Source organism: Rhincodon typus, unplaced genomic scaffold, assembly GCF_021869965.1.
Source record: "Rhincodon typus isolate 14 unplaced genomic scaffold, sRhiTyp1.1 hic_rhity00005758, whole genome shotgun sequence".
In the NCBI taxonomy this organism is placed as follows: domain Eukaryota; kingdom Metazoa; phylum Chordata; class Chondrichthyes; order Orectolobiformes; family Rhincodontidae; genus Rhincodon; species Rhincodon typus.
The window spans coordinates 1-10,722 of record NW_025971396.1 but is presented as its reverse complement, the minus strand read 5'-3'; the positions used below and the strand labels follow the sequence as shown (position 1 = coordinate 10,722).

Sequence of the window (10,722 nt, the reverse complement as noted above, 5' to 3'; positions counted from 1 at the left end):
GGTTGGGGGTGAAGGGTTGGGGAGAGTGGGGTTGGGGGTGAGGGGTGAGTGTAACGCCCAGGTTTGGGGAGAGTGGGGTGGGTGGAGGGTGGTGGAGGGAGCGCAGGACCTTGCTGGAAGTTGCCCAGCAGCCAGATAGAGGCAGTTGCTGGGAAGGATGAGTGAGATCAGAGTTCAGCGACAACGTCAGAAAATCAGAAGCAGAAACAGGAGTTGCCCCCCCAAACCTTTTTTTTTTCATTTGATATGATCGTGGTTGATCTGACTGTTACTCAGCTCCACTTCCCTGTCCATCCTCAATACGACCTGAGTCCCTCAGCAATCACCTACTTGTTTAACTGCACCTTAAAATTATTCAACATCCCAGCTTTATCAGGAAGAGAATTCCCACAGACTGATCATCCTCTGAGAGGGAGAATCTCCCCTCATCGCTGTCTTAAATAGGAGACTCCTTATTTTGAAACAGCTCCCCAAGTTCCACACTCGCCCTCAAGGGGAAACATCTTCTCAGTATCCATGTCGTATCCCCTCAGGATCTGTGTATAAACGGGAAGTGCGGTTCTCAGGGTTGGAAAATGCTGATGGTTGGCAGGATGCTGTGGTGATCCCAGCACTGCTGTATTGTAAGGACTTCGGCCTTTGTCAGGCTCCAGCCTGCAGAACTGAGGAGGTGCCAAGCGGACGGTGTGTTCAGCTCTGCTCTCTAGAGCTGCCATTTTCAGAAATCCAGTCAGATCAAATGGATCCGTGCGCTCTGTGGATCAGCATTCCTGTCAGATCAAACATCCTGACAGTGGAATGCAGATTGGTCGCTTCTCTGCACTGTTCCAATCTTTCCTTCACTCTGCTGTGAACTTACAAATCCCAGGCTTTGGGCCCATGGGAGAAAATCCACCCTTGCATCCAGGACAGACTTCCAGCTGGTCTTGTAAAACTGGGATTAAACTGAGAACTGACATCTCGTTTTACCTCTCTCTTCCCTCCTCCCTCTCTCCTCCCTTTTCCTGTCCCTTGCCTGTTGTCTTTCCTTCCCATCCCATCCACTGGCCTTCCCTGTATCTCAGGAGGAGTTGGTTGAGGAGTGGGTCAGGAAATTAGGAAGTGATGGGGTGGCATGGTGGTTCAGTGGTTAGCACCACTGCCTCACAGCGCCAGGGACCTGGGTTCAATTCCACCCTCAGGTGACTGTCTGTGTGGAGTTTGCACATTCTCCCCGTGTCTGCGTGGGTTTCCTCCGGGTGCTCCAGTTTCCTCCCACAGTCCAAAGATGTGCAGGTTAGGGTGGATTGGCCATGCTAAATTGCCTGTAGTGTTCAGGGATGTGTAGATTAGGTGGGTTATAGGGGGATGGGTCTGGGTGGGATGGTCTGAGGGTCGGTGTGGCCTGTTTCCACACTGTAGGGATTCTGTTCTATTCTAGAGAAGGTGCAGAAACATCCTTGGAAAGAGATGCAAGGGAACAATGTAATAATTTCAAAGTGAATTTGCATCACAGAAAACAATGTGAATTTTACAATGTGCAATAAACCTCAGGAATTAAAACCAACTGGGTCTGGGCAAAAGAAGTATTTGTTTGCTAATATCTAACAGAGTGTTAAAGGGGCAGCTTCAGCCCAGATTGTCGTGCTGGTGCTGAGAGTAGTGAAGATTGCGGTCACTTTAATACAGTACCTTGAGTGAGCTGCTCTACAGCTTCCCGGAGCTGTGCCCCGCTTGGTCCTGTCTTCACCTGCTTCGCACTCTGTGCAGTGGTCATCACGGAGTTCACTTCCTCGCATGTGGCTGCCAACGTTGTGACAATTGTACAGGTCACCACCTTGGCCGTGACTTCCTTAAAGGGTGGGTCAGAGGTGGGCCCCACTCTCTGCTCAGCCATTGCTGCCTCCCCTCCATCCCGTGCCCCGCTGCCTGGCTTATTCAGGGGCAGCAATGTCTGGCCAGGGGCAGGTTGGCTACTGGTTGGCACCACCTGGGTTGTGGAATGCGGCGTTTCCTTTGGGGTCCCTGGCGGCTGGCTGAATTCTGGCTCTTTCCTGTTCTGGATCAAATCCTTGCCGGCCTGCTCACTAGGAGGGTATCCAAAATGGCTGACCTGCACGCCCACTGACCTCTGCGGTGCCAGCTCAGTGAACCGCTCCTTCCTGCCACCTGCTGGGGCAATATCTCCCCTCTTGCCGGCTCTGCCCTCAAGGGGTTGGGGAGACTGGGGAGCTGCCTCAGATGCAGCCGGCCAGGCCCTGGATTGGTCTGGCGGTTGCTTTGGCCGACTCGGGTTAGGTCCTCCAGTGCCAGCCATTGCGCCGATGTCCGCCTGTTGCCCCTTCTCCGCCATCTCCTTCTTCTGGCCACCGATGCTCTGGTGAGCAGCCTCCAATTCCCTGGAGGCTTCCCGCAGCCGCTTCTCCAACATCGTGATCTTCTTGGTCAGCAACTCAGTCACGTGACGATAATGCTCCACCTCCAGCTGCAGGGACGAAGGGGAGATTCCCAGGTCCTTCTCTTGCACCCAAACACCCACACTCCTGACCTCATAAAGGTTTCCATTGGTCACTTTGCCCCTCGGGCTCTCATCCAGTCCTGGCCCGATGTCTTTCCTTTGCTTCGGAGCATCATGTTTGAGATTCCCGATGTTATCCTGTGGCGATTTTTGCAGCTTAGGAGAGACGGGCAATTTAGCTTTGCCCTGGTGGCCAACTTCTTCGGGTAGGTCAATGTACAGTTCCCCTTTGGACTTGCCGGCCTCACTCTCTGCTTTCTGTGGCCCAAAGCCCATGCTGTGGCCAAGAAACTTCTGACTCTTCAGCTGGACACTGAGTTGCCTCTTCTCTTCTTGAAGGACGGAGATCTTCACCTGGAGAACGGGGACTATCTTCACCTGGTCCTCCAGCTCCCGCAACCTCCGCAGGGCAGCTGCCATCTGTTCCCGGATGTTGTGTAAGTGGGTTGGGTTCGGAGTGGAGGGAGTAGCTAGGCCGGAGCTCAGCGGAGTGAACTGACCACAGGGTGCACTCTGGGAACCGTTGTAGGAGGTGAGTCTGGAGGCTGAGTGGCTTTGCAGGCCTGTCCCAGCCAGGGAGCTGGTGGAGCCTGCCACACTGCTGTGCAGGCTGCTCAAGCTTGAATAACGGGGTCTCCGGCCCTCTCTGCACCCCAGGGGCTCCTCCTCCAGCCGCCTCTTGGTCTCCAGCAGGGTCTTTTCCACCCTGGCGTTGTAATTGCTGGACATCAGGGGTGGCGGCCTGTTGTAGCTCCCTGAAAAGCCGCAGGATGGGGTGTACGTGCTCCGTCCGCAGTATGAGACTGAGGAGCGTCGGCTGTCAGCGCTGGCGTTGGAGCAGAGAGACTCAGTGGATGCCCACCAGGACCCCGTGTAGCTACAGCCTCTCGGTTTCCGGTGGATGTGAACCTTCTTGATCGTGTTCCCCTTCTCGATATCGTCCACGTACTTCACAAAGTCCAGGTCCAGATGGAAACCATAGGGTGTTTCCACAGAGTAGGGCAAGGCCTGGTTCTTATCCTTGACCTCTGCACCAGCTGGAAGGTTGACCTTACCTGGAAAGGACAGTAAGAAAGAAACTGGAGTGGATTAAGATTTCTATGATGGGTACATAGCCATCGAAACAGTCAGAATTTCCTTAATGCAGGATCCTGCCATTCACATCTCCTCTAGATGCATATTTCCTTTCTTTACCTGCCCATTTCCCTTTTGACCTAACACCATGAAACCATCTTATTGTCTACCCCCATCGCAGATCTCCCCTTCTGTTCTCCACACTCTGCTCCCAATCACTTGCTCAAGTCCAATTACATTTCTAACCTCTGGTTGAAATGTTAACTCTGTTTCTCTCTCCATAGATATTGCCAGACCTGCTGAGTACTTAGAGTCATACAGCACAGAAACAGACCCTTCAGTCCAACTAATCCATGCCGACTATAATCCCAAACTAAACTAGTCCCACTTGCCTGCTCCTGGCCCATATCCCTCCAAACCTTTCCTATTCATGTACTTATCCAAATGCCTGTTAAACATTGTAATTGTACCCACATTCACCACTTCCTCAGGAAGTTCATTCCACACGTGAACCACCCTCTGTTTAGAAAAATCTGCCCCTCATATCTTTTTTAATTCTCTCTCCTCTCATTTAAAAAAAGTGCCCCCTAGTCTTGAAATCCCCCATCCTAGAGAAAAGATGTTTTTTTGTGTGTAAGCTGCAGATTGTCAGCATCTGCTGTTTCTTTCTGCTTTTATGCTACGATTTCCTCAAGGTTCGAGGATAAAGTCTAAGGAACTCTGAGGTAGGAGCAGTCTCAATTATTCTCCTGCTCCATGGTGATGACTGTAAGAGTCAGACTGGAAGTGGGAATTCACATGTCATCATTGACTCAAAAGGGCCGAATGGCCTCTTGCCCTGTCATAATGATTTCTAGACATCTCTGATAGGGACTAAAATGCACTGTACAGTTAGTTGAAAGAACTCCTCAGAACAATGTGCCCTCCTACGTATTAAAGAGAAAGCATACCATATATTGTTGAGACAGACACTGAGAGATAGAGACAGAGAAAATGGAGAGAGGGAGAGACAGAGACTGTAGAATACAGTCACATTAAAAATTAGAGGCACTCTTTATCTACTAGTCAGAAATTTCTATTCAGTTGCAGGAATTTAAAAGATTTATTAATTTAAACTGTTTCCTGCGTCAGTAAGTATTCCGTGAGAAACATTCTCCTTGTTTCTCTGAACAATTTTTCACTCTCGCGATTAAAGATGTTTCAGAGTAATTGGGAACAATCCAAACAGTAAAGCATTTCGACCGTACAGGCTGATAACTTGTCTACTGTTTAAAACAGGTTGTTTCCGAAGCAGCGACAGACCTTTCAAATCTGTACCTTATGTTGCTATTTATCTCTAGTCTCTGAGTGCAGGAGTCCCCCTTGCCTTTCAAATACCACTCTCGCTGGCTGATACAATGCAGACGCCACAGTTTGGACTGTCCAAATTCCACTCTCCCTCTCAGCCATGAACTGAGTTCATGAGTGTTTGCACCAACCAAACAGAACAACTCATCTTGTTGACAGATGGTCACGGGACTAGTGCTAGCATCCAGGGGGTTGGAGGGCCACCCACTGAGAGCAAAGACTTGTGGAGAGTTACATCCTTAGGCCAATCCCAGAGCTGACAGTAGATGGGAAATTGATGGCATCGCCTGCATTGGTGCAGGAAAGACTCCTCCAAAATATTGTCTCTTTCACGCACACTGTGTGCCATAGTTAGAACAGCAAGGGCACACGGAGAGGCCCTTACAGATGGAATTCCACCATGATTGTGAAGTAAGACAGTGTTGAGCAGCAGGGGAGGTTGGCTTCCAATAAGAGGGATAAGCAGGTTACTTCTGAAAACAATGCTGACTTCACAAGGAAGAAGGGGTTTGGTTGGGCGACAGAAACCCACCTCCAAACAGATGGGAAGGGGGCAAACATTTCCAGGAAAGATCAGCAGATGGGAATATCAGGGAAACTGCGATCAGAGGTTGTAATGAAACCCACATTGTGGTGGTGCTGTGATACAGTTCACTCAGGGAGACCAAGATGTTGTATTATATGCACTTTTATACACATCTTGGAGCCTGGAGCTGGGGATAGTGATGCTAGAGGCTTCAACATTGTTTCCATCATGTGGCTGGTCAGGAATCTCTCCCACTCTTGCCGCCTGTCGCTGGTGCATGCTAGATTGAATTACAAGTTGACACTCAACTTGTCGGCCTGTCTTATGAATGAAATACATTGGAGCAACTGAGTGCAATTCTGGCCAGTACATTTTAAGAATGATGCCAAGGCTTCATAAGTAGATGCATAGAGCACATGTACAAGATTATGGTGCTCTGATGAAGACTCATCTAGATTCAAAACGTTAGCTTGCTCTCTCTCTCTCCACGGACGCTGTCTGACCTGCTGTGATCTCCAGCATTTGTGGTCTTCAGTACAGATGCCAGCATCTGCAGTATTTTGCTCCTGGATTATGGTGAACCTTTACAAAACACTGCCTAAGCCATATCTGGGAGTACTGCATTCAAGTCTGGGCACCAGACTTTATGCAGAATGTGAACATATCGGAAATATGGACATATTGGAACATGTTGGGCGCAGAAACATTGATGAGAAAAGTTCTAGGGTGAGAGGTTTCAGTCATAATCACAGAAGCTGAGGCTGTTAATCCTGTTTTCTTGAAGGGAAGAGGGGATTTATTAGAAACATAGAAGATAGGAGCAGGAGGAGGCCATTTGGCCCTTCCAGCCTGCTCTGCCATTCATTATGATCTTGTCTGGTCGACCAACTCAACAGCCTAATCCTGCTTTCTCCCCGTAACCTGTGATCCCATTCGCCCCAAGTGCTATATCTAGTCACCTCTTGAATATATTCAATGTTTTGGCATCAACTACTTCCTGCGGTAATGAATACCTCAGGCTCACCAATCTTTGGGTGAAGAAATGTCTCCTCATCTCCGTCCTAAATGGTCTATCCCAAATCCTCAGGCTGTGGCCCCTGGTTCTGGACACACCCACCATTGGGAACATCCTTCCTGCATCTACCCTGTCCAGTCCGGTTAGAATTTTATAAGCCTCTCTGAGATTCCCTCCTCATTCATCTGAACTCCAGCGAAAACAATCCCAACCTAGTCAATCTCTCCTCATATGTCAGTCCCACCATCCCCGGAATCAGCCTGGTAAACCTTCACTGCACTTCCTCGAGAGCAAGAGCATCCTTTCTCAGAAAAGGCGTGGTCATAATATTCTAGGTGTTGTCTCACCAAGACCCTGTATAACTGCAACAACACATCCCTGCTCCTGTGCTCAAAATCTTTTGCAATGAAGGCTAACATATCATTTAGAGATAGTAAGAACTGCTGATGCTGGAGTCTGAGATAACACAGTGTGGGGCTGGAGGAACACAGCAGGCCAGGCAGCATCAGAAGAACAGGAAAGCTGATGTTTCGGGTCAGGACCCTTCTTCAGAAAATGGCTGAAAATTTCCAAAAAAGGGTCCTGACCTGAAACGTTAACATATCATTTGCCTTCTTTACCGCCTGCTGCACCTGCATGCTTATCTTCAGTGACTAGTGCACAAGGACACCCAGATCCCGCTGCACACTCCCCTCTCCCAATTTACAGCCATTCAGGTAGTAATCTGCCTTCTTGTTTTTGCTTCCAAAGTGAATCACCTCACATTTATCCAAATTATACTGCACCTACCATTGCTTTGCCCACTCACCCAACCTGTCAAGATCATGCTGAAGGATCTCTGCATTCTCGTCACATTTCACCCTCCCACCTGAATTGGTATCATCTGCAAACTTTGAGATGTTTAATTTTGTTTCCTCATCCAAATCATTTTTGTTGTGAATAGCTGGCGTCCCAGCACTGATTCCCTGTGGCACCCCACTAATTACTGCCTGACAATTTGAAAAGGACACATTAACTCCTAATGTTAGTTCCTCTCTGCCAACCAGTTTTCTATCCATCTCAATACACTTGCCCCAATCCCAGGCACTTTAATCTTGCACAATAATCTCTTATCTGAGTGCAGGAGTCCCCCTTGCCTTTCAAATACCACTCTCGCTGGGTGATACAATGCAGACGCCACAGTTTGGACTGTCCAAATTCCACTCTCCCTCTCAGCCATGAACTGAGTTCACGAGTGTTTGCACCAACCAAACAGAACGACTCATCTTGTTGACAGACGGTCACGGGACTGGCGCTAGCATCCAGGAGGTTGGAGGGCCACCCGCTGAGAGCAAAGACTTGTGGAGATTTACATCCTTAGGCCAATCCCGAAGCTGACAGTAGATGGGAAACGCTTTCTGAAAATCCAAATATATCACATCGACTGGCTCCCCCTTGTCAACTCTACTAGTTACATCTTCATAGAATTCCAACAGATTTGTCAAACATGATTTCCCCTTCATAAATCCATGCTGGATCTGTCTGACCCTACCACTGCTTACTAAATGCCACGTTATAAAGTCCTTGAGAATGGATTTGAAAACTTTTCCCCTCTACTGTGTTAGGCCTGCTGGTCTATAATTCCCTGTTTTCGCTCTATCTCCCTTTTTGAATACTGAAATGACATTAGCTACCCTCCAATCTGCAGGGACTATTCCTGAGTCCATAGAATCCTGGGAGATGACCTCCAATGCATCCATTATTTTTAGAGCCACTTCCTTAAGTACTCTGGGAGGTAGATTTTTAGAGATAGTTAGAGATGTTTAATCTCATGAGAGGTGACGATAGAGAGAAGTTGTCTCTGGTGGCAGAAGGGTCTAGCACACTGATTTAGGTGAAAGAAGTAAAGGCAACATGAGGAGGAACCTTTTCAGGCAGCAAGAGGTTAGGATCTGGACTACACAGCCCGACAGGGGAGTGGAGCAGAATGAATCATGGTTTTCAAAAGGGCATTGGATTATTATCTCAAGAGAAAAGATTTGGAGGGCTATGAGGGAGAAAGTAGTTCTTCCAAAGAGCGATCACAGACACAATGAAAAAAGGCCTCTTTCTTTGCAGGGTCCATTCTATAATTCCTAAGGCCTTGCAGAGGGTACAGAGACGGTTAAAATCCAGTTTAAGTATCTTCAGATAGATGGAATTCACAAGAAAGCTCGGGTTGATTCCTTTACAGCAGAGTTTATGGGAAGATTTAACAGAAGAGTTCACAATTATTTTGCTATTACTAACACCAACACATTACTATTAAGACATTAGATGACTATTTAAATAAGAAGAACATGCAGATTATGGGGAAAAGAATGATATGGAGTTATGAGGTTCATTCAGGGAGTTTGTGCAGACACCGTGGGTCGAACAAACACCTTCTGTGCTGTAACAAATCTGCAGTTATAAGGGGTTTTCAATGAAGTAAATAAGGAGAAATGGCACGACGGTCAGTGAAATAACTGCCCAGAGACTGGGATTCCAACATCGAGTAACCCTTCATTTACATGGGGCTGTGATCAGCCAGCTCAGAGCCAGTCCCTAGGCTGAGGAGACTCTCTGAATCGCCTGTTCATACCTGTCAGCCAGGGCTTCCTGATTGGCCCAGGGTAACAGCCCCAATCAGGGATCTCATGGTCAGTGGACCCACCTGGTGCTTGTTCCAATTATACAGTCAGTAACCAGGGATGGAATCATTGGCAGAAGGACTAGAGAGGAGAGGAGAAGGTACTTTATACAGTAGGTAGCTGAGATCTGGAATGCACAGCCTGAAAGGATGATGGTAGCTGATTCAGTCGAAACTGAAATGGGAATTACAGAGCCTTGGGTAAGAGCAAGGAAATAGGACTAATTGGATAACTTTTCTAAAGTGTCAGTAGCAGACATGATGAGCTTCAATCTGTAGAATTCTGTGATATTAATTACCCATAACATTCTGAAAGCTGGATATAATGCGCTAGATGTGGCAATCACTTTTCCATCCTTGAAAACTCAGCTGTTATCTCTTAATAGAGAACTAGCATTGTCCAGACAGGATTACAGCCTAATCCCATCCTGAACCAATTTCCATATGTTGTGCGGCTCACTGGATAGTGAGCAGGACATGATCATTGCCCACGGCTGCAGAGTTCACTGTTCGATTACTGTATGAACTCACTGGGATTGTGTGCGGGGCTCTGTGGGACTCAGCATCATGTTCAGTGTTTAATTATGGAGCCAGAGAGTTGGATCAGCTTCACTCAATGTGGAATAAATCTGCTTCTTTCAATGCAATACCATCCCACCTGGACAAACTTGCAAAATGCATGCATTCCCAACCTTACGGACCACTCACAATCTGAATTGAACGTGACTTTGTGCTGTAAATTATGGAAAGACAACTAATGCATATCAATTTAAAGAAAAAAAACACTGAACAATTTGTGTATGTGTGTTACTTATTTTGTTGTGAAACTATTTTGGAGACAATTATAATAATCATCTACAGGGCCCGATCTTAACTGAATTAAAAAACTCACTCACTAACAGAATTAAGCTTGAGTGTAATTTACAGGAAAACATCCATAGGATTATATGAAGGTTATGGTTACAGACTTGGTACGGGGATAACTTTAATCCTATTCTCTGGGAAGGATAGCCTTGGGTTCATAATTGCTAGGTTAAGTTAGAGCTATCCCTTATGCCCCTAACTCTAGACTGGACAAACTCAGATTTACATCAAGTTGCTTATGAGTGGCCACTTTAAAAGGTTCAATGCGTTATACATACCAGGGAAGCTTGCTTTCATTTGGAGCACCTCCGCCATCTTGACCTCTGATCTTCTTCAGTTGCTAGGAGATTAAGTTGTCACACGGGAGTCTGTGGTCAAGAAGATAAGGAAGTCAGAATGTCACAGGAGACAGGCAGGACAGAACACATGGTTCATTTGTCAGCAGTAGCTCAGCAGTAGAAGGTTTCCAGTTTGAGAACCACACTAGAGATATTCAGACATAATCTATGCTGTGACCCCCCCAGTGTGGTACTGAGGGGTTGTTGTGTTGTCAGAGCCATCTTTGGGATGAGATCTTAAACTAAGGCCCTGTCTGGACATAAAAGATCCTATTATGGAAAAGGGGAAGGGAATTCTGCCCCGTGGCCTGGCCAATATCTAAGCCTTGGTTGACAGCGTCAAAAACAAACTAAATAAAACCAAAAGAACTATGGATGCTGTAAATCAGGAACAAAAACAAAGTTGCTGGA

General features: G+C 47.3%; 1 protein-coding gene across 1 annotated transcript; it reads right to left on the bottom strand.

Annotated features, from left to right (window-relative positions):
* Positions 1-1,671: 1,671 nt before the first annotated feature.
* On the bottom strand, positions 1,672-10,344 carry LOC109928448 (KN motif and ankyrin repeat domain-containing protein 2-like; the record flags this gene model as incomplete). The annotated part of the gene is made up of 2 exons (XM_048594080.1): positions 10,252-10,344; positions 1,672-3,552 (listed from the first exon to the last, which is right to left on the bottom strand). Coding segments are annotated over exons 1-2 (1,918 nt in total), but the record flags the coding sequence as incomplete, so codon positions are not given.
* Positions 10,345-10,722: the final 378 nt, after the last annotated feature.